The sequence below is a fragment of the Myotis lucifugus genome, unplaced genomic scaffold (genome assembly GCF_000147115.1).
Source record: "Myotis lucifugus unplaced genomic scaffold, Myoluc2.0 scaffold_23, whole genome shotgun sequence".
In the NCBI taxonomy this organism is placed as follows: Eukaryota; Metazoa; Chordata; class Mammalia; order Chiroptera; family Vespertilionidae; genus Myotis; species Myotis lucifugus.
Genome location: NW_005871071.1, coordinates 2,339,455 through 2,364,318, shown reverse-complemented (window position 1 = coordinate 2,364,318; position 24,864 = coordinate 2,339,455). Strand labels below are relative to the sequence as shown.

The window sequence follows — 24,864 nt, the reverse complement described above, 5'->3', positions numbered from 1 at the left end:
TCAAAGTATGGTGCAGCTTTGCCACCAGATCTAATAATTATTGTCCATAAACATTGTCATAGTTAGGAGATTTTTGAATAATTACAGCTAATACTCTGCTTCTGGTCAGGAAGGATTTAACACACTCTTGCCTGACCTCACCTGACATTAATTACACAATGTTTGAAGGTAGGGAACAGCTGCTGAAAAATACATAGCAAAGAATAAGGGGTGTGAATGTGTCTTGCTGTTTGCTGCCAATTGTCAATCTGTTCAAGAAGAACATCCAGAAACCATCCCTCCCTCCCAAAATAGATTGTATAAACATGTTTAGGGACAGCAGAGAGATGGAAAAAATTTTTTCTTAACTATTCATTTTATGTATTCAGCATGGCTCTTGTAGGAAGTTGAATTTTCTATACCATTGGACTAGTCTGTTTCTTAAAACTTAAAATTTTTTTCTGGTAATAATTCTAAAGTAAGTCATTTCAGTAAAGATATAAGTTTTACTTAGGCATCTATAACATTTATAAAAAATATTAAAGAGATAACCCATATTTTAATAACAGTAGCTTTTTTATAGATGAAGAGAAACTGAGAACTTTGTCTATGTGAATTTGTTACAAAGTTCTTTGATAACTGAAGCTGAAAATAGATTTAAAGTTTTTCAACTAAACTTACACCAAGAGATAAATTAAGTTGGTTTCATAATCCTCTTATTGTCCTGACTGGACTGGCCTTGTTTTCTTTTTATCCACTTATAACTACTGTATACATTTTAATGTACATTTGATTTATTATATTGTTTGCATTTGCTTGGTGTAATTATACTAATGCATATGCTCTTGTTTTGGGTTCTGGCTATTTCCCTTCATGACAACCATGGTGAAAAATGAATAGTTACTTCCTACAGATGCTGCAAAGAAATGTTTAGCTTTGGATATTTTTAAGTAAAAAATAAATGAAAATAACAACCATTACTTAAATTCTGATCTCTCTATAAAACTATTTGGGGAAATATAAAATCATACCAGTACAAAAAGAAGCATTTTTGAAAATGACAACTTACAGCTTCCTGAGTTGGGAATAATAGCTCCTTTTAAAGTTACATTAATGTAAAAGGAACCAAATAATTATTAAAAGAGATTAGCACCCATGATTAAAATTGCCTTTTTAAATGACTTATTGAAAACAAAATCGACTGCCGAAACCGGTTTGGCTCAGTGGATAGAGCGTCGGCCTGCGGACTGAAAGGTCCCAGGTTCGATTCCGGTCAAGGGCATGTACCTGGGTTGCGGGCACATCAGGAGATGTGCAGGAGGCAGCTGATCGATGTTTCTCTCTCATCGATGTTTCTAACTCTCTCTCTCTCTTCCTTCCTCTCTGTAGAAAATCAATAAAATATTTAAAAAAAAAAAAAAAAAAAAAAAAAAAAAAGAAAACAAAATCGAACAAAAAGAGATAATGTGGTAAAAATTTAAAGTGACACATAAAGAAACCAACATGCAGCCGTTTAGCCGGTCAGGCCTCAGCCTCAGACTTTTGGATATGGACTGAGGCGAAAGAAATATGCAACCATAATTGGCACCAAATTCCTCAAGCATATTGTTGTAGTAGTTGACTCCCACTCATTCCCTTGTAACATGGCTTCCATTTCTTTTTCTTTACCATAAATATCCTTCCGGAGGCCAGCAGGAAATCCAGAGGCCTTTTCTCAGGCTGCCTGTTGTCTAATCTTTCCATTGTGTTTCAGATGGGTAGCCTCATGTTGATTTCATTTTATTTTTAGCATTCTAAGTATTACAAAAGTAATATGTATTCTTCGCAGTGGATTAGGACATACAGATTTTAAAAATCATTTGTGATAGATAACCAAGGACAACATTTTAGTGGTATCTGGCCTGGCCTTTAAACACATTTCTATACTTCACACATTTTTATCCTGAGTTATGGCAGTTGGGACCAGAGATAGGAATCATTCTTACATTAATACTCAGATGTTGCTTGCTTTCGCAATCTATACTTACAGAGGACATTACTCACTTCTGCAGTATCCTTCAAATATTTTTGGGAGTCCCTAGAGCTGTCTCTCTGGTACTTACAAACACATCTTACTTTAAAGGTACTGCTGCTGCTCTGTGAGGTACTATCCCCCTCCCTCCCACCAAGCATTGTGGTCTCAGCTGAACACCAGCATGGACTCTTTAGAACCCTTGAATTGTCAAAGCAGGGCCGATCTCCAAAAGTAAAGAGATGGGGAAAAGATAGACCAGGGCAATGAATTAAAAAATTCCACGTTAGTTATATTTACATCAGATAAAACTGACAAACCAGAATTCATTATTGGAGATAGATTATTGCATTATGATAAAAGGTTTCATTTCACCAGTATTTAAAACTTACTTGCTTCTACCACATTTCAATACTAAGATGTCCTTGTTTTTCTTCACAGTTTAAAATAAATATCTGAAGTCAGAAGGCATTTATAGTCACAGTCAGATAAGTGGCAGAAGCAATGTGATTATCACTGCTTGAACATTCATATCAAAACTTGCAGAATGGGCCCTAACCGGTTTGGCTCAGTGGATAGAGCATTGGCCTGCGGACTCAAGGGTCCCAGGTTCGATTCCGGTCAAGGGCATGTACCTTGGTTGCGAGCACGTCCCCGGTAGGGGGTGTGTAGGAGGCAGCTGAATCGATGTTCCTCTCTCATCGATGTTTCTAACTCTCTATCCCTCTCCCTTCCTCTCTGTAAAAAATCAATAAAATATATATATTTTTAAAAACTTGCAGAATGGGTGTCAGAAGTATAAAAGTAAATTCTGGAGAAAATTGTAGAGCATTCTTAGTAAGTGTTGTACAACCAGCACTTGATGGTACAAGGGAAAATACCGCATGGAGAGGGATGGAGATCTATGACTCTTAGATGCAAAGTGATTTGAACAAGTGAAACTGAATATGAGGAACTTTTAGGGATACTTTAACCCATTTATTTCCCCCCATCTTTAGTGAGGAATAACTTACAATGAAACTCACCTATATTAAATGTATAGTTTAATGAGTTTTGGCATTTAGATATGATCATGTATCCGCCACTACAATCAAGACATTGAATATTTCCAACAACTAAAGGTTCCTTGTGGGCCAGCTGGTGTGGCTCAGTGGACTGAGTGTCATCCCATGGACCAAGGGGTCCCAGGTTCAAATCCCAGTCAGGGAACATGCCTGGGTTGCGGGCTCAATCCCCACTCAGGTGTGTGTGCAGGAGGCAGCTGATGGATGTGTCTCTCTCGTGGATGTTTCTATCTCTCTCTCCCTCTCCCTTCCTCTCTATCTAAAAATCAATAAAAACATATTTAAAAAAAAGTTCCTGTGGCCCTTTCTATTCAAGGCCTTCCTTCCTCCTCCAATCCAGGCAACCACCAATCTGCTTTCAGTCACGATGGTTTGACTTTCGCAGAACTTAATATTAATGGAATCAAATAGTATATTTTGTATTTGACATGTTTTCATTTGTCTTGGGTAATTACCTAGGTTGCTGCAACATATGCTAAGAATATGTCTAACTTGATACGATACTGCCAAATTGGCTTCTATATGGTGTGAAGTATGGATCAAGGTTAAATTCATATGGATTTATAATTGTTCCAGCAATATTTGTTTAAAAGCCTATCCTTTGGCTCCATTGAATGTTTTTGTACCTTTTGTGGGTCTACTTCTGGACTCTCTTCTCTTCCATTGATCCATGTGTCTACATTTTTTATCAATACTATACTGTCTTGATTACTGTAGCCTTAAAATCAAGTACTGTGAGTCCTGCAACATTGCTCTTCTTTCGTAAAATTGTTTTGGCTAGCCTAGTTCCTTTGTCATTCCATATAAATTCTAGAATCAGCTTGTTAATTTTTACAAAAATCATGCGGGGATGTTGTTTGGAGGGAATTTACATCTTCACAATATAGTTTCCTAATTGATGAATATAGAATATCTTTCCATTTATTTGGTCTTCTTTGTATCTTTCATCAGTGTTTTTGCTGTTTTCAGCATACAGATTTTGCACATATTTTGGTATATTTATACCTACACATTTCATGTTCTTTTGGTGCTATTGTAAATAGTACTGGATTTTAAATTTCCAATTGTTCATTACTAGTATTTAAAACTACAATTAATTTTTGTATATTGAGATTTAAAAAATTTTTTTTTGCTAAATTCACTAAATAGTCCCATGGATTTTTTTTGGGAGATTCTTTGGAATTTTCCAAACAGGTAATCATGTCATCTGTGAATAAAGACCATTTTATTTCCTTCTTTCCAAGATTGATTGATTGATTACCTATTGCACAGGATAAAATCTTCAGTTTTTCAGTATGATTATGAATAGGAATGATGAGAATGGAAATCCCTGTCTTTTTCCTCATATTAAGGGGAAAGCATTTGATTTATTATTATTAAATATGTTAGATGTAGGTTTTTTGAGATGCTCTTTATCAGATTGAATAAGTTCTCTTCTATTCCCAGTTTAATGAGAATCTAATCCTTTTTTAAAAAGATATTTTTATTGATTTCAGAGAGGAAGGGAGAGGGAGAGATAGAAACATCAATGATGAGAAAAAACCATTGATTGGCTGCCTCCTGCACACCCTCCACTGGGGACCTGCAACCCCGGGCATATGCCCTTGACGGGAATCGAACCCAGGATCCTTCAGTCCACAGGCTGATGCTCTATCCACTGAACAAACCGGCTAGGGCTCCAATCGTTTAAAAAAAAAAACCTCACAAAGTAGACATTATTATTAGTAGGAATTTTAGAAAATTGATTTATTTAAACCTACATACATGTTTACCATTTTGTTTGTTTACCATTCTTCTGTCATCTCAAAGTGTTTCTTTTATTTCTTCCTAAAGTACATCTTTTAGAAGTTCCTTTAGTATGAGCATACGGGTGCTAAATCTTGTAGGTTGTATGTATCTGAAAGTATCTTTATTTCACCTTCACTCCTGCAATATAGAATTAATGAGTGAGTGAGTGCACAGTTCTAGACTGAAATTATTTTCTTTAATCACTTTGAAGATACAATAAAATCTCCTCATTATAAGATTAATTAAGATGAAAAATTTCAATTGTAAAGAGAAAAGTGGGCTTATTTTAAAAAGTAAAGAAATGAGTCATCTGAGTGTGTCTAGCTGATTGGCTAGTAGTTCTAGTGGTCTGACTCTATAATTAAAATCTTTGCTCATCCTGGTTGTGGTTTGGCACCACTTGGTAGTGGCTGTCTGTTTCAAAACAAATGTCATCTGGTGCCAATTCTGGATCCTGTCTCACGGGCTAGAACTTCCAGAACAGTGGAAGCATTTATAGTAATCTAATTAAGCGGGGCCCATTTAACCAGTCTGATCAAAGGAGATAGGGCTGGAAAAATACTGGTAATAAAGGACTCACCCTCTGCCTCCCTGTTTCCTGACATAGTGTGCTTAATTTTTCCTCACCCAGCCTTACCCTTTCCTCCATGTCCTCCACTCAGAAGATAAAAGTGTATCCCATCCAATTTGAAATGAGGGCTAGATAGAAGGCAATCATTAATGATTATTGGTGATTAATTACCAACTAGAGGCCTGGTGCATGAAATTCGTGCACTCGTGGGGGGGGGGTCCCTTAGCCCACCTGCACAGGGGGACATCCTTAGCACTGCCACAGAGGTGAGAGAGGCTCCCACCACTGCCATTGTACTCGCTAGTTGTGAGCCTGGCTCAGTGCTCCCCCTGTGGGAATGCACTGACCACCCAGGGGGCAGATCCTGCATTGAGTGTCTCCCCCCGGTGGTCAGCACACGTCATAGCGACTGGTCGTTCCGTTGTTCAGTCGACTTGTATATTAGCCTTTTATTATATCAGATAATACTGGATCCAAACTTTCATTAATATGGGGCTTAATATCCTGGGATGTCACTCATTATATTACTGTTGTCTGGCTTCCATTGTTGCTATTAAAGCATCTGCTTTTAGTCTGTTTTGTTGTAGGTTGTCTGTTTTTTCTCTCTGGCTGCTTTAAACATTTTTTTTTTTTTTGGTGTTTTGAATTTTATGACAAGTCTCAGAATAGCTTTTTAAATTTATCCTTCTTGGATATTTTGTGCTTCTTGAATCTGTGCGTTCATATCTTTTCTAAATTCTGGAAAATTCTAAGCATTTAACTTTTGAAATATTGCTTCTCATTTCTTAAAATCTCTCCATGAAATCTGATTATTTATATGCCAGATCTTTTAAGTTTAACTTTTATAATTGTTTGACATTTCTTTCATATTTTTTACATTCTTATCATTCTCTGTTTATTTTGGAGAATTTTCTTAGTTTATAGTTTACAAATTATGTGTGCCTAATCTGCCATTCAATCCATGAGTGTTTCCATTTCAACAGACATGTTTTTGGGTTTTTTAAAAATATATTTTTATTGATTTTTTTAGAGAGAGAAGAAGGGAGAGGGCAAGAGAAAGAAACATCGATGTGAGTGTGAGAAGGAATCAATCGGCTGCCTCCTGCATGCCCCCTTCCAGAGAGGCAACTGGGCATGTGCCCTGAATGGAACTGGCAACCTTTCGGTGCACAGGACAATGCCTAACTAACTGAGCCACACCAACCAGGGCTCAACAAATAATATGTTTAATGCCTAAAAGCTTCACTTGTTTATTTGTCACATCTGCTTGCTCATTTCTGATAGTCTCTGTTGCTTGTTCATCTTATGATTCTATCCCTTATTTCTTTAAATATTTTCTAAATAGATATTCTATATTTCACAACTAATAAAATTTTAATGTCTGGTTTTCTTGAAGGTTCTAAATATTTATTATTTCTTCTGATTTCTCATTCATGGTGACTTGCTTCCTTTAGGGCTGGTCATTTTTTATGGTAAACTCACATTTTGTTTATCTCAATCCAGGAATTGGTGGGTCTAATTAGAAATATTTTTGTCAGAAAAAGATTTGTGTTTGATTTGTCTACTACTGATCTAGAACTATAGTGAACTAAGTAGTTTAGAGCAAGGATCTCAGGCTCAGCTCCAACATATTACTGTTGACCTGAGACTTGTTTTATGGGCATTTTCTCAGGTTTGTCCTTTTATTCTTAATTGTCTATTTGAAGAATCAATTTTGTCTATTTGAAGGGGGAAGAGCGCTGGAGTGGGATATGTCAGGACTAGAAGGACATAGAAATTTTCCTTATATGTAATTTTTCTCTCTATATATTATTTCTCTTCTTTTGCTCTCTTTAAGCTTAAATTGCTCTTCTTTCTCTCATTGCCCAAGACAGAAGCTTAGATTGTTGATTTCAGATTTTTCTTATTTTCTAATGTATGCACTTAATACTAAGCACTCTTGTCTAAACAACTGCTTTCACATTTTGGTTATTCTGAACAATGCTGCTATAAACATTTGTGTACAATCTTTTATGTGCAGTATAAGTTTTCATTTTTCTTTTTTTAAATTTATTTTCATTGATTTCAGAGAGGAAGGGTGAGGGGAAGAGAAAGAGAGAGATAGAAACATCAATAATGAGAGATAAATATTGATTGGCTGCCTCCTGCATGCCCCACACTGGGGATCAAGCCCACAACCCGGGCATATGCCCTGACTGGGAATCAAACTGTCACCTCCTGGTTCATAGATTGATGCTCAACCACTGAACCATGCCAGCTGGGCAGTTTTCATTTTTCTTAAGCATATACCGAGGGGTGGTTTGCTGGATCATGTTGTAACTCTTTGTGTAAACTTTCAAGAAATTACCAGACTGTTTTTCACAATAGCTGCACAATATTATATTCCACCAACAGTATATGAAGGTTTTAATTTACCCATATTTTCCCCAACACTTGTTATGATCTGTCTTTTTGCTACTATATAGTCATCTTAGTGGGTGTAAAGTGGTATCTCACTGTGATTTTGATTTCCTTGAAAACTCATGATATTCAGCAACTTTTCATGTGTTTTTGGCTATTTGTAGGACTTCTTTGGAATAATGCCCATTCAGGATCCTTGCCCATTTTTTACTTGGGTTATTTATCTTTTTATTTTTGAGTTTTAGTAGGTCTTTATACATTTTAGACACAAGTCTCTTATCAAATATAAGATCTGCAAATTTTTCCTCCCCTTCTGTGGTCTGTCTTTTCACTTTATTTATGGTATCCTTTGAAACGAAATGTTTTTAATTTTGATGCTGTCCATTCTATTAATTTTTCTTTTGTTGATAGTGTTTTTTGGTGTCATAGTGAATAAATTGTTATCTAATTCAAGGTGGTGAAATTTTACATGTATGTTTTCTTTGAAGAGCTTTATAGTTTTGGCTCTTAAGGTTAGGCCTTTGATCCATTTTGAGTTACTTTTCGTACATGGTGTGAGATAAGGGTCCAACTTCATTCTTTTACAGGTGGACATCCACTTATCCTGGTACCATTTGCTGAAAAGACTATTCTTTCCCCCTTTGAATGGTCTTAGCAGCCTCGCTGAAGATTAGATGACCCTAAATGTGAGTTGATTTCCCCCAAATTGGAATTTTGGACTCTTTACTGTCTTCCAGGCACAGTCCTAAGCACAATTCGTTTACTCCTCATATTAATTGTGAACTGGCACTATTGCTACCCCAGTTTTTACAGATGAAGTACTCGAGATAACAATGCTTTGTCCAAGATTAACTTCGTGGCTACTGAGCAGCACAACCAGGACATCAACGGAGGCCTACTGACTTGAGAGCCTGAGCTCCGGCGCATGCATGGATAACTGTGAGCAATCAGAACTGTCAATTCCACTGAGGAGTCAGCTCATTGAAAACAGGACAGGGGGCGGTCGGATTGGCCACTAACTTGGGAAAAGCACGACAGAGTAGGGGCTGTACTATCTTGCTTCGCACTGAGAATTCGACATGCACCTGCCTTCTTCTTCGGTTGAAACCCTTCCGTGCCAACCTGAGAGTTTATATGTCAACGCAGCACGTTGGCTTCTCAGGTTCCGGGCAGCGTTAGCGTGCGCAGCGCCGAGGGGCACAGAGGTCGAGGGCCCCCCGCCCCGCCCTCGCGGAGTCGGCGCCTTCGGCGTGAGGATGCCCGCGAGGAGGCAACTCTCGCGGGAAGTTACTCTGTTGCCTCGGTAACGGCGTCGCGGCCGCGAAAGATGGCAGGTCGAGGTTGTGGCGTGAGGGTCGGTTCAACCCCAGACTCCTGGGTCGCGAATAGGTTCGGGGCGGGGTAGAGGACCAGAACCTCTTTTAATTCTGGGTCTGAACGTCCCCGTCTCTTTTACAGAGACGGACAGGGACTCCGCTCCCGCCCCGCGTTCAGCAACCTGCTGCGCCGCGCCGGGACCTCCTCGCCAAGGAGGAAGAATATAAGTAAGACATTGGGCGGTTCAGCTCTTCTTTCTTTCGCCTAAAAGTGAGGCTGCTTACACGGGCTTCTACTGGTGACGGGAGCGTTGGGACAGCTCACTGCCCAGCATTCTCTCCCGTCTTTTTAACTTGAGTTCGCCTGCGCCCAACCAAGGTGTTCGAAGTGAGCGAAATTTTAATTTAACCCGAGCCAACATGTTGGTCGGTGAGATGATACTGCTGGACGCGGTTAGGACAGCCGGAATTGCCACGGATAGCTCCGTTTATAGTTTAAGGCATTCCACTCGATTCCAATTCCCTAGAGCAGTGATGGCGAACCTTTTGAGCTCGGCGTGTCAGCATTTTGAAAAACCCTAACTTAACTCTGGTGCCGTGTCACATATAGAAATTTTTTGATATTTGCAACCATAGGAAAACAAAGACTTCTATTTTTGATATTTATTTTATATATTTAAGTGCCATTTAACAAAGAAAAATCAACCAAAAAAATGAGTTCGCGTGTCTCCTCTGACACGCTTGTCATAGGTTCGCCATCACTGCCCTAGAGTTTACGTATGTAAATGTCTTGTAGGCTTGGTTTCTAAATGGAAAGCCTGTTTCTCAGGGCGTTTGGAATTTTCTTGTCCACGTTTGGTGGAGTTGGGAGGAGGATTTCATTTCTTTATCAGCTCAACATAATTGCAAACGATCCTGACAACATGCGCTTTCATTCTCAGACGATTTCACTCTTCATCCCCCAGTTTTCACACAGACGCCGAGAATAATCTTTTAATTTGATCATAATGTTACAGAAAAACCGGAGAAGAACCAAGCAATACTTAGAGAGATGGAGTTACATTTATTACGCGCGGGCCCAGAGGAAAATGTCTCTCAAATTCTGGGTGAAATCATACACGAAGTTTCCCATATTTATACTATTTTACCTTCTTTGTCCCCTAAATATGGGGGTTTTCCGGTTCCCTTTGCAAGTCCTTAAAGGGCCCGATGTGCTGGGGCTTTGAGACCTCAACCAAAGGCTTGGCCTGGCACCAGCACTGATAACTTTGGGGAAGGTTTAATGGCCTCTCTGAAATGGGAGTAGTCTTATTTTCCTTATTATTTAAGCCAACAAGCATTTACAGAAGCCAGAAATAGCAGGGTTAAAATTTCAAACAGCAGTTTTATATAAGATGGATGCTTCAATGTCATTCCCGCCCCTAAAATTTTGCAATGATTCCACGCTGCACTTCGAAAGCTCTGTCAGATCTGACTCCCGCCTCTTTTTTGACCTTGTGCTCTCTCCTTTTTGCCTCCCACACTTCAGCCTAAGGGGCCTCAGCTTTTTCCTGGGGGGCAGTCACACATGCTTTCTACCCATAATGCTAAGAGTGGCCTTCCTTGACTATGCTAAGTAGGCACCCCTGTTCTTCTTTTTTTTTTTCTTTATTGTCTTATTAATGTTTTTTTGCGTTCCCATAAATTCACTTCTGGCAGCGGTTCTCAACCTGTGGGTCGCGACCCCTTTGGCGGTCGAACGACCCTTTCACAGGGGTCGCCTAAGACCATCCTGCATATCAGATATTTACATTACGATTCATAACAGTAGCAACATTACAGTTATGAAGTAGCAACGGAAATAATTTTATGGTTGGGTCACAACATGAGGAACTGTATTTAAAGGGCCAGAAGGTTGAGAACCACTGCGTCTACTGGGTGATGAGTTCCACAAGGTCTGAGACCATGTTTTTAATTACCACTGTATATGCCCTTAACAACAAAAACAAAAAAAATATATTTTAACAATTCACTTTCTCTTTTAAAATAACTAATTTGATTTAAAATTTGGAACACATTTTGACAGTTCTTTAAACAGTTAAGCAGAGTTACCATGTAGTTTGTACAAAGCACATTTAAAGTTAAAACTGACATGTACACTCTGTAGATGAAAGAAACACATACCATTTGCCATATAGCATGTAGGAACATAATCATCCCTCTCGATTTGATGAAATGGGTCTGTTATTCTTGTTTAAGAGTGTACTTAAGCAACTGACCTGTTGTCCATAAACAATTCAGTTATTTTCATCACTCTACACCAGATAGCACTAAATACCATTTGTTTATTTAAGGGTATGTTTTGCACCTGGATCAGGCTGTCATTAGGGATATGGTCCAACTTAAAGGCAGACTGTTTTGTTTTAGCAAAAGTTGTTTTGTGGTAAAGATGCCCAGGTGTAATTAGGTCTGTTACCTGTACAGTGGGACCTTGACTTACAGTTTAATTCGTTCGGAGACCTAGCTCGTTAAGAAGCTCGTTAACTCAAATTACTCTATCAACTCAATGCAAAAAATCTGCCGAGAGACAGCTGGTATCTCAAAAAACTCATTAGTTGGGACACTCGTAAGTCAAGGCCCCACTGTACTCTGCAGTTGCAAATCTGAGATGTTTCAACTTGGTTCCCAAGTTCTGACTAAAGCTTCTAGGTCACTTCTGCACCATGGAGAAAAGTGAACTGTTTGGCCATTTTTTAAAATTTTATTATTGTGGTGAAATTTATACAACATTATATATATGTATTTCAGGTGTCCAACATTATAATTCAATATTTGTATGTACTATGTAGTGATCACTACTATGTTTTAATTACTCCCTCCCTCAACCTCTGCCCCTCTGGTACCTGCCAATCTGTTCCTTGCATCTTTGAGTTTGTTAGTTGGTTTTTGTAGTTGTTGTTTTAGAAGATTCCACATATAAGTGAAATCATATGGTATTTGTTTTGGTCATTTTGTTAGGCAAGAATATGAGTTCATAACACAATATTTTGACCACATGTTGTCTTGCTTTTAAGCATATTGTGATGTCTTTTCAGTTACCTGAACACAGGACTTCCCAGGGATTTCAATACAGAATTGGAGGAAATAATCACTATCTAAGAGGATAGTCTAAGGAACATGCTGATCATTGAAGTCAGTAGATTTTCCAAGCTTCATGTATACATCATAAAACCAGAAAGCTATAGAATAAGATTGTGTGACATCTGTTTCAATTGGTCTTGATAACTGGTAGGACAAGCCTTCACCCCCCACCCCCACCTGCCCAACCCCCTGTCTGTAAATGGCAATTACATTGCATTTATAGATTAATTTGCAGGGAACAGATATCTTTATGCTATTGAATCGTCCCTTCCACAAATGTGGTACACCTCCAGTTATACATGGGTGTTTGAGTGTCCTTTACTATTATTTTATTATATTACTACATAAAAGTCTTTCATATGTAATTTTTTTCAAGGTTCTATATAGTTTTTGTTGCTATAATGAATGGCTTTTTTTTACCTACTACATTTTCTAATTGGTTAGATGTGTAAGAAGACTGATTTTTGTGTGTTGATCCTAACACCAGTGTTTATATAGATAAAGATCATCAGCTCTGCTTAACTTTTTGTTGTTGTTGTGGTATCATGGCTATCACTTATTACAATAAAGGATACAAAGCAAAATCAGCAATAGGAAGAGGTGAATGGAGTGAAGTCAAGAGAAAACCAGGCAAAAGCTTTAGAGTCCTCTCTCTCGGAGCTTTAAAAAAAAAAAAGAATGAATATTGAATTTTGTCAAATGCTTTTTCTGTGTCAGATCATATGGATTCTACCAATCCATGAACATGGTATATTCTTCCATTTGTTAATGTCTTCTTCTATCTCTTTTTTCAAGGTCCTGTAGTTTTCTGAGTACAGATCTTTTACCTCCTTATTTAAATTTATTCCTAGGTATCTTAATGTTTTTCTTGCAATGGTAAATGGTTTTTTTGTTTGTTTGTTTGTCTTTTTATCTTGATTTTTAGGGGCCCCACTTTTAGTAACTTATCACTGTTTGAGGTTTGCTATAGAGTTTTGGTAGGTTTTTTTTTAATCAGGTTAAGGACACTGTTCCCCTTAATTCCTCCTTTGAATGAATGTTAAATCTTATCAAAATTCCACGGCCCCCCCAAATTAATTTAGGTGATGAAATGTGTTTTTTTTTCACCTCCTTGTTTAATGTTTTAACATACTGCACTACAAAGGCAGATTCTTATTTTCTTTTTAAAAACTACTAAATTTGCTTTCATTTTATGTAGGTTTTTTAAAATTTATGAACAAAAGTAAAATTGGCCTTTCAGTTTTTTCCATCATTCTTTTCATTTCTGGTTTTGATACCAGTATTATCCTTGTCACATGAAATAAGCTGAATGGCTTTTCGATATTGTCTTATTCGGTTCTTGGAAGCTTTTTGTTATCAGGGATCATCTGCTCTTTGACTAAAATTGTGAAACAGCCTGGGGTGACCTTTTTTGCTTGTTAATTTAATTTCATTAGTAATTGTTGCTTCTAGAATAGATTTTGGTTATTTTATAGTTTTCTAGAAAAGTGTCCATTTAATATGTTTTAAAATATATTAAGTTTATTCTAATTAGCTCTTATGTTTTAAATCTTGACTGTCTGTAATCCAATACACACCTTTTGGGGACTTACCAATATTGTTTATATATTTTATTGATTTTTTTCAGAGAATTAGCTTTTGGTTTTATTGCTAATTTATGTTTTCTTTAAAATTACATTAGCTTTATCTTTATTATTTTTATCTCTTCTAATTGCGATGGGTTTATTGTTTTGTTTTCTTATTTTTTAAAAATATATTTTTATTGATTTGAGAGAGGCAGGGAGAGGAAGAGCGAGATAGAAACATCAGTGATGAGAGAGAATCACTGATTGGCTGCCTCCTACATACCCCTCACTGGGGATCAAGCCCACAACCCGACATGTGCCCTGTTCAGAATCGAGCCTGGGACCCCTCAGTCTACAGGCTGATGCTCTATCCACTGAGCCAAACCGGCCAGGGTTGTTTTCTTATTTTTTAATAAATACATTTAATTTCTGTAAATTTCTCTCTAACTATAGCTTATCTATTTTGTAGGACCTGTTTTGATATATATTTCTTTTTTTGTCATTTAAAGTTTTAAATATTTTATGATTTTCATATTAATTATTTTAAGAGTGTTTTTTAGTTTCTAAACATATTGGTTTTCTTGTTTTATTTTTATTTTAAAAAATTATTTTAATTAAACTATAGTCATAATGTATATAACATTGATTTTCAAAAATGTATTAAAACTTAGTTGTGATCAAGTACATGTTCATTTTTTAAAAATAATCTTTGATAGAAAGTATATTTACTATTTGTTGACCATCTGTTAGAGCAGACTAATTAATTTTCATGTCCACAATATCAGTATATCACCATTTTTTTCTACTGGCTGTATTGGTTTCTTAGAGATATACTAAAATCAACTATAACTATAATTGAAAAATAATCTATAATAATATAAGCGTAATATGCTAATTAGACCCGATGTCATTCCGGACATCATTCCGGACGTCCTTCTGGACAAAGCCAGGGCCAGATGGAAGGCCGGGTCCTGGGTGCCAGAAGGAAGCTGGTGCTGGCAGTCGGGGGAAGGAAGGCCTATTCTTGCATAAATTTTGTGAATTGGGCCTCTAGTCCTATATAATAAAAGGGTAATATGCAAATCGACCAAATGGCAGAACAGTTAGTCACCATGATGCACACTGACCACCAAGGGGCAGATGCTCAATGCTGGAGCTGCCCTCTGGAGGTCAGTGCGCTCTCACAGGGGGAGCGCCGCTCAGTCACAAGCCGGGCTCACCACTGGCAAGCGCAGTGGCCCGCCTCCGCAGCAGCACTAAGGATGTCCAAGGATGTCCAACTGTGGCTAAGCAGTCAGTTGGACATCCCCTGAGGGCTCTGGAACTGCAAAAGGGTGCAGGCCGGGCTGAGGGACCCCCCCAGAGTGCACAAATGTTGTGCACCAGGCCTCTAGTTATTCATATAATTGTGTCCATTTTTATTTGGGGGATATATTATTTAAATCCTCTAGATCAGTGGTTCTCAACCTTCTGGCCCTTTAAATACAGTTCCTCATGTTGTGACCCAACCATAAAATTATTTTCGTTGCTACTTCATAACTGTAATGTTGCTACTGTTATGAATTGTAATGTAAATATCTGATATGCAGGATGGTCTTAGGCGACCCCTGTGAAAGGGTCTTTCGACCGCCAAAGGGGTCACGACCCACAGGTGGAGAACCGCTGCTCTAGATGAATTATTCCTTTCATTAGTATGTCATCTCTGTCATATCTTTTTTCATTTATATTCAAACTTTTTATGTCATTTAGCTTTAAGAGTATTCCTTTTATATCGTGTCTGATAATTTCTGCCTTCTAATAAGTGAATTTATTTATATTATTTTGCTTGTTAATTTGAAGTTGTTTTGGCTATCTTATTTTGTGTTTTGTATTTACTATGCCTTTCCTTTAGTTCTTATGACTTCTGTTGGATTGAATGAGTTTATATTGTCTTCACTTTTACTGGTGTGGAAATACTGCTTTAACTTGTTTTTTTTTTTCCTGCCTGTGAAGTTAAATATTGGATTATACTTTCCTTCCTCTTTGTTTGAACACCCCTCTTTGTTATTTTTATAGTCTGTACTAATTTAGATTTATCATTATGTTTTCTAATTTCTTATAATTCTTTTTTTTCCAAGTTCAGTTTTCTTCTTCCTGAAGTGTAGACCCTTCATTACTTATTTCTGTGAAAATTTGAGTCTTAAATTCTCCATTCTTTCTGAAAAATTTCTTCCTTTGCACTTATTGTTCAAAGACAGTTTAGCTGAACATAGAATTCTAGATGGTCTATTTTTTCCACTCCACAGTTTAAAGAATATTCTCTTGGTCTTTGAAGTTCTGCAGTGTCACTATGATATATAAGGTGTGGATTTGTTTTCTTAGTTCTGCTTGAGATTCATATCTTTCTTTATTTCTGGAAAATTCTCAGCATTATCTCTTTAAATATTGACATTCCCTCCTTATCTGGGATTTCCTTCTGCACCTTTTATTAGGTAGATAAAAATCTGTCTTTGTCATGCAGTCTATTTTTAGTGGATGTTAATCTCTCTTTTGTATTGTTATCTTTCTGTTTCTGTGTACCTCCTTGTAAGTGATTTTCTCTTATTTGTCTGGTAGTTCATTCATTCCTTCTTCAGTGCATTCTGTTGTCCAACTTATCCATTGAGTTTGAGTTTTTAATTTCAATGACTGTGTTTTGATTTTTGTAATTTCTGTTTTGTTCTTTTCCATATTTAGTGTTCTTTTGTAATGTTTGGTTCTTGCCTGATGGGTTCTATTCTTGCTTTTTTTTTAAATGAAAAATGTTTATTTAATTGTTTTATTATCTTCAGTTCTTATACATTTTTTTTTATATCTGCTGATTATCCCTCTCGGTGACTTGGTTCTTTAGGCAATTTTGTTATCTTTGTGAAGTCATCTTTAGCAGGGTTTACTTTCTGAGAGAGTTCTATATATTGTCAATGAGTAAATGTCCCTAAAGATGGTTTTGCATTTAGCTTAGAGTTTTGACTGGTTCTAGGCCAACTTTCTATATTAAAGTTTTGGCATAGAGCCTCTATATACCATCTTGGTAAGAAAAACTTGGACCACATTTCTGTATGCTCTTTCTACTCACAAGAGATTCTTTTTCACCAATGGCTATAGTTTCATTTCTGTTCACCTAAAATTATGGGTAGTGTTTTTGTTTGTGTTTAATAAGTGTAGCTCTCCATGACTCCCACACGTGCATCATTTTTTAGCTGTTAAGCTATTTTGTCTTCTGTTCCTGTTAATTGTTCTCACTTTTAGTTGCTGCTTTATTTTTGGTGCCAGGTTATTTTCCTTGCCTGAGTTTGAGCTTAGCAATATAGCCTTTTTTACATTACATCTATTGAGCTTAGCAGTATAGCCTTCATTACATTATTTCTGTGGGTTTGAGCAGAATAAAAGCCTTCTGAATCATTTTGGTCTACTACATTTCCCAGAGGCTTCTAATGGTTCTTGTTAGGGAAATATGAAAACTCAGATAATGCCATCTTAAATGGAACTTTAAGCTTTTATTAGTTATTTTTCTTTTGATTAATTCATCCTAAGATGTAAAAATATTTTCTGAAACATTGGACTATTTTAAGAAGAGATATGTTACTGCTTTTTTTTTTTTTCAGGGGTGGGTGGTTGGTGTTGTAAGTGGTTTGTTTACTTCAGAATCACATATTGGGGGAAAAACAGCAAAGTATCTAATTTTTAAAAATTGCTCAACATATTTTCTTCATATAACTGCAAAAGATCCTAAATATTCCAGAAATTTTTAAATTCTATTTTAGTCTATGAATAGAATTTAAAAAGTTACATGCTTTTGAATATGTTTATTATAGTGTTACATTTATGTATGTATGTATGTATGTATGTATGTGTTAATTCTCACCTGAAGATATTTTTCCCGTTAATTTTTTTGAGAGTGGAGGGGAGAGACAGAGAGAGAAACATGGATGTGAGAGAGACAAATTGGATTGGTTGCCTCCAGCATGCTCCCTGTCTGAGGGGGTGGGGATGAGATCAAGCCTGCAACCTAGGCTCTATCCATTGAGCCAAACAAGCTAGGGCTATATTGTTACCTTTAAAAGTGAAAAAAAAGGGAGGGGGGGGACTTGAACTAACAATAGAAATAGATTGATACATACGTTATGTTAACTTCAACTTATTAAAGTATTTCATATCCATTTAAGGCACTAATTATAAAGAGATAAACATATTCCTTCTGTTTGTTATGGGAAAACATAGTGCAAAATTGTGTGTATGCTATAGATGAAAAATAAAAAAGAATAGAATAAAAATGTCACAGCAACACCGAGGCCAAAGCAGGCTTCTCTCCCACCCTGCCCCACCCCGTCCCCAGTTGGAGTTCATCCCAAGATGATGAAGAGTGGCATTGAGTTGAACCCACCAGTTGATTCTTCCCAAATAAGCCATTACACCTGAAATGAGGGCCAGAGAGAAGACAAGAGTTACACTGTTTGAATTTCTACCACAAAAAAGGAGGAATCATGGGCAGTTGGAGATGAGTATTCTAGTCATTTTGTTAATTTTAGAATAAAAAGTCATTTGTTTTGGAATTTGTTGATTAGCTAAAGCAGTGATGGCGACACGTGAACTCATTTTTTTGGTTGACTTTTCTTTGTTAAATGGCATTTAAATATGTAAAATAAATATCAAAAATATAAGTCTTTGTTTTACTATGGTTGCAAAGATCAAAAAATTTCTATATGTGACACGGCACTAGAGTTAAGTTAGTGTTTTTCAAAATGCTGGCACGCCGAGCTCAAAAGGTTCGCCATCACTGAGCTAAAGTATAGTTACTGAAATTTAATTACTTTTATTTTTGTTAGAATCTTCAGTATATTCCAATTAGTAAATTATTTTCTGCTTTTAGGCGTTTAAATGCAGAATTGGAGGCAAAAACAGCTGATCTCGTTCGACAAGCTGAGGAAGCAATAGTAAGTAAATGTTAGTAGTAATTCCATGTAAGTGTGCTAGTTTTTTTTTTAACTTTTTAAATTTGATTTATAACATGCATACAAAAAAGTACCCAAAGCATAAATTTTAAGCTCAATGAATTATTAAAAATTGAACATGAATATATGTGTAGGTAGGTAGGTGTGTGTATATATGCTTGCATGCGATTTTTATAAGCATATATTTTCTAACAGCCACAAAGTGTTTTCCATTTAGATGTCCAATCATAAGAACATTAATATTTAATAAATTTTCCCACTATTTTAAGATTAATATTTGAGAATAGCTATGTAGAATTAACACTGGTTATTCTGTAAGGAAGGAAATAACATTGTCTCTGGGCAAAAGCTGGATAAAGGATAACAATTATTAGATGGTAATTTACTTCTTATTCAGATGGTAATTTGTTTTTTAAATTCCTCAGATGCCTATTACTTACATTCTTAGGGCTAGACCATATCAGATTTATAGTTAGGAAAAATGTAATGAGGTTATAACACTAGACAATGTAAGCATATTTTACCCCATTCTGGGTACCAATTGGTTATTCCTGCTTTAAGCATCCATCCTTATACATCAGTATTCCCATTATGAAATGATAGTATATAGTAGCATTCCTTAGAGCAGTGGTTCTCAACTTTCCTAATGCCGCGACCCTTTAATTCAGTTCCTCATGTTGTGGTGACCCCCAATTTCATTGTTACAAATTGAACATAATTAAAGCATAGTGATTAATCAGAAAAACAATATGTAATTATATATGTGTTTTCCGATGGTCTTAGGCGACCCCTGTGAAAGGGTCGTTCGACCCCCAAAGGGGTCGCGACCCACAGGTTGAGAACCGCTGCCTTAGAGAAATAAAGTGGCTGCTTTAATTTTTTTTTTTTTTTTAGTTCTTACCCTAATTTATTTATAATTCTTTCTTTTAAACCCTACCCTCCACCCCACTTTGGAGTTGATGGGTGCAGGAAAGAAAAGGTGATATTTTATTTTAAGGCCTTATACATATCCATCATTATTTGTTAGAGTAGAATAAGAAACTTATTGTTATATATATATATATATATATAACATTTCAGGTAATATATTTTTATAATGGATGCAGATTTGCTAGTTGCATTTGTAACTAAAAATTTATTTAAAAAGAAATATTTTTATTACATCTTTTAGTTTTGCCAGTGTCTGAAGAGCCAGAAAATGCTTGAAAAAGAAATCCAAAGTTATGGTAGAATGAGGGATTCATTATGTATTCTGCTCCAAGAGCCCTCTAATAAGGACCTTGTAATTTATTTATTTAAAAAAAAAGAGTAGAGTAGAAAACTGGGAAGGGGTGGGGAAGAGGAGAGGGCATTCCTGCCCCCACAGAAACTGATAGATATAATTATTGTCACATTGAATGTTTGTTTGCTCCCTTTTATTTCTTGATATATCTTTGCCAAAAGATTTTACTCTTAGTGCTTCTTTTTTAGCCTTTTCATGGTATTCTTAACATTGAAGTTCTGTGTTATTTGCGACAAATTTTTCTACCCATCTAATGGATTTATGTTTTCATTTCTTGTGAGTATAATTTCCTTTGCATATTACACAGAACGGAAGATTCTAATGTAGGGTGGAAGCAGGAGTCGGATAAGATCATATAAAGACATTGACATGCCAACATTTTTCCCTTAGAATTGACTTTCTTAACCTAGAATGGATGAAAGGTGCAACTACATTGTAACAGACCTTATTTTCATACCATGTTGTTTAGAATTCTGTGCCTCAATTTTGTGGAAGCTGTGGACAATCTGAAATGGTTAATAATAAAAAAGGCACTTGAATAAATCCTATTTTTGTTCATTTTTTTCCTATGTGACTTATCTTTATTCATTTAACTAGAGAGATCAGCAAGAAGTACGATCTCAGCCTATTTCAGCACAAATTAAATCATATGAAGATGATGATGATTACAGTTTAAGGTAAGTAACTTAAATTCTTAAACACCTTTTTTAAAACTGGGTAAATGCTTTAAGGTTTTTTTTATTTTTAAGATCTAATCAACATATAACATTATATTAGTTTCAGGTATACAGCAATTTGTTATTTATATATTGTGAAATAGTCATCATAATGAGTCTAGTTAACAACAATCATATACCTGGCTACAGAATTTTTTGTTATAATGAGAACTTTGAAGATCTACTTTCTTAGCAACTTTCAAATATGCAGTACAATATTATTAACTATAGTCATTATGCTGTTCATTACATTCCCATGACTTATTTATTTTATAACTGAAATTTTGTACGTTTTGATTCCCTTCACCTATTCCCCCCCTCTCCTCCCCCTCCACCAAGTCCTCAGCCTCTGGCAACTACCAGTCTTTTCTCTGTATCTATTGTTATGGGTTCACTCAGTGAGATAGACCACTGACTCAGAATTCAAATTTAAGAGCCTTTATTAAGCTGGCCAGCTGACTAGAGTTACAGCACCCTGCCGGAGTGCTGGGGTCCAACTCCAGCAGGTCCAGGGGTCCCCAAAGGTGTGGACAGAGTCGGCGATGAAGGAATGACACGGAGACAGCCTTCAGTTGATCAGCAGCCTAGCCAGGATCTCTAGCCAGGATCTCCAGCCAAGTTCAGGTCAGGATCTCCAGCAAAGTTCTGGTCAGGATCTCCAGCAAAGTTCTGGTTAGGATCTCCAGCGAAGTTCTGGTTAGGATCTCCAGAGAAGTTCTGGTCAGGATCTCCAGAGAAGTTCTGGCTAGGTTCCCCAGCCAGGTTCGGTCGCCAGGTTCTTTAGCCAGGTTCTTCAGCCAGGTTCAATCCAGGTCCTCCCGCCATGTTCTGTCTAGGTTCTCCAGCCAAGTTCTGTAGCCAGGTTCTGTCCAGGATCTTTTGCCATGTTCTCTCCCTAGGTTCTGTCTCTAGGTTCTTCAGCCAGGTTCTCTCGCTAGGTTCTGTCTCTAGGTTCTCCAGCCAAGTTCTGTAGCCAGGTTCTGTCCAGGATCTTTTGCCATGTTCTCTCGCTAGGTTCTGTCTCTAGGTTCTGTGTCTAGGTTCTGTCTCTAGGTTCTGTGTTCTGTTGTCTTGTTACATCTGTATTTATACCAGTTGATTTTAATCCTATCAATTTCTATTCCAAAGGTTAGGGCATTTCTTATCTCCATTCCAGGGAGTAAAGATTATGTAGCTTAAGCTTGATTGTTCATAGTTACAGTGATTAACTACCCGCCTGGCACTTAGTTAAGGGGTTTTATCCCCTCCCTAACTTCAGGGGAAAATCCCTACCTGGAGAAACAACTTTTCTCGGAGAGGTGACCTTGGTTAAAACACATAGCGCCAAGAAGGGGAGCAAACATATTAAGAACAGTATGCCATATACGCCAGGTCCCTTGAAACATATGCTGTGCAGATGTTTCTTCCCTGCAGCGACTGTGTCAAGCAGCAAGGATGGACCGGCTCCCAGCACCGGAGCAGAGGCTGAACTGCAGCCCAGACTACAGGAATTACAGCATTTTTATTATTAAATTTTGTGGAGGCCCAGAGAAAAATATGTCTTTCAAATTCTGGGCCCCCAATATGGAGGAAACTCTCTTTATTTATACTTTTTCCAGTCTTTTGTCTCCCAAATTTGGAATGAGACTTCCGGGCCTTCTGAGAAAGAAGGCCTGCATGCTGGGAAGGGGCCATGAGACCATATCTCAAGGCCTGGCCTGATGTCAGTACCTTCCTATCTATGTGTTTTAGGAACAGGCAGCACAGCACGCCCCTTCTGGCCGAAGTGCCAGATATGCAGCCCAGTACACTAGGAGTTGTTTTTTTGTTTTGTTTTTTTTGATTCCACATACAAATGAGATCATATGATATTTGTCTTTTTATGTCTAACTTATTCAATTAGTGTAATGACCTCAAGGTCCATCCATGGGTCTTCTTAATGGAATAATAATATTCCATTGTATTTGTATACCACAAATACAAATGGACATTCAGGTTGTTTCCACATCTGGACTATCGTAAATAATGTTGCAGTGAACATGGGGTGCATACATGTTTTTGGGTGTGTTTTTGTTTTCTTCAGATAAATACCCAGAAGTGGAATTGCTGGGTCATAAGGTAGTTCTGTTTTCAATTTTTTTTGAGGAACCTCCATGCTATTTCCATAGTGGCTACACCAGTTTGCTTTCCAACCAACAGTGCACAAGGTTCCCTTTTCTCCACATCCTCACCAGCATTTATAATAGCCGTTCTAACAAGTGTGAAGTGCTATGTGGTTTTGATTTTCATTTCCTTTATGATTAGTCATGTGGAGCATCTTTTCATGTACCTGTTGGCCATCTGTATGTCTTCTTTGGAAAATGTTTGTTCAGATCCTCTGCCCTTTTTTAGTTGAACTATATTGCTTTGATTATCCTTATTTTGAGAATATGCTGTTTTGGACCTCAAAAATTGAGATAAAATTTAGAAAATCTTTGAGGAACAAAAGCCTATTAAAGCTCAACCTTGAGGTATAGATTAGACTAAAGGTGTGGTTTTCACAACTATGGGTAATATTTTCCAATGGTTTTTCAGGGCAAAGATCATATTAAATGGCACCTAGTGAAACTTTCCAATTGGATAAAATAACTCAGGGCAAAGATCTAACTATAGGTATAGTCTCCCCATAGAAGCCTGACAAACTCAAAACAACCCATTTTTAAATAGGAGTGGGGAGAAGGAGAAAGAGGGAGAGGTGGAGGAGGTGTTCAGGGTAAAGAAATACAGTCTTGGAAAGCATTATGGGTGTGCTAAAGGCACATGAAACCGACTGGAATCAAGTAAGAAATTCACTAGTTTTTGAGAGTTATACCAGCAAAGAAACTCTGAGTGATGGACCTAAACTATTAGTTTAAATCTTTTTTTTTTTTTTTTTAAATATTTTATTGATTTTTTACAGAGAGGAAGGGAGAGAGATAGAGAGTTAGAAACATCGATGAGAGAGAAACATCCATCAGCTGCCTCCTGCACATCTCCCACTGGGGACGTGCCCGCAACCCAGGTACATGCCCTTGACCGGAATCGAACCTGGGACCTTTCGGTCCGCAGGCCGACGCTCTATCCACTGAGCCAAACCGGTTTCGGCTATTAGTTTAAATCTTAAAATAGCTATCTGTCCTCGCATTCTTGTAAGATGAAGAAGCAGACTGTGAGAGTTGCACAGCCCTAATTTAGGGCATAGTACAGTGATGGCGAACCTATGACAAGCGTGTCAGAGGTGACACGCGAACTCATTTTTTTGGTTGACTTTTCTTTGTTAAATGGCATTTAAATATATAAAATAAATATCAAAAATATAAGTCTTTGTTTTACTATGGTTGCAAATATCAAAAAATTTCTATATGTGACACGACACCAGAGTTAAGTTAAGGTTTTTCAAAATGCTGACACGCCAAGCTCAAAAGGTTCGCCATCACTGGCATAGTATTTAAACACCTTAGAGAACTTAGAAACAAAAGAGAAATGTATTTAAGCGGCAGTATGTTTGGCTGTACTTGAACTATTGGGACATTATTCAGGTACTCAAAAATAATTATTGCGCCCTAACCGGTTTGGCTCAGTGGATAGAGCGTCAGCCTGCAGACTGAAAGGTCCCAGGTTCAATTCCGGTCAAGGGCATGTACCTGGGTTTCAGGCACATCCCCAGTAGGAGGTGTGCAGGAGGCAGCTGATAGATGTTTCTCTCTCATCGATGTTTCTAACTCTCTATCCCTCTCCCTTCCTCTCTGTAAAAAATCAATAAAATATATTTTTAAAAAAATAATTATTATTGCATATGACCCAGCAATTCCGCTCTAGATATTTAACCAAAAGAACTGAAGACATGTTTGCAATCAAAAACTTATGCAAATGTTTATAGCAGTTTTATTCATAATTACCAAAACCTGGGAACAATTCAATATCCTCAAGTGGTGAATGGATAAACAAATCATGGTATATCCATGCAATGGAATACTACTTGGCAATAATAATGAACTACTGATACTGCAGCAATATAGATGCTAAGTGGAAGAAGCCTAACCAAAAAATGTATAGACTGTATGATTCCATTTATTTGATGTTCT

The 24,864-nt window shown here is 37.0% G+C and overlaps 1 protein-coding gene across 1 annotated transcript in view; it reads left to right on the top strand.

Moving 5' to 3' along the window:
* Positions 1-9,135: 9,135 nt before the first annotated feature.
* TEX9 (testis expressed 9) overlaps positions 9,136-24,864 on the top strand; it is a 45,626-nt gene continuing 29,897 nt past the window's right edge. Inside the window, exons 1-4 of the mRNA XM_014453414.2 lie at positions 9,136-9,167; positions 9,272-9,357; positions 18,703-18,766; positions 20,664-20,743. Of these exons, the coding sequence (XP_014308900.1) occupies positions 9,141-9,167; positions 9,272-9,357; positions 18,703-18,766; positions 20,664-20,743 (257 nt within the window). The 5' untranslated portion in view covers positions 9,136-9,140. The remainder of the gene's footprint in view (positions 9,168-9,271; positions 9,358-18,702; positions 18,767-20,663; positions 20,744-24,864) is intronic.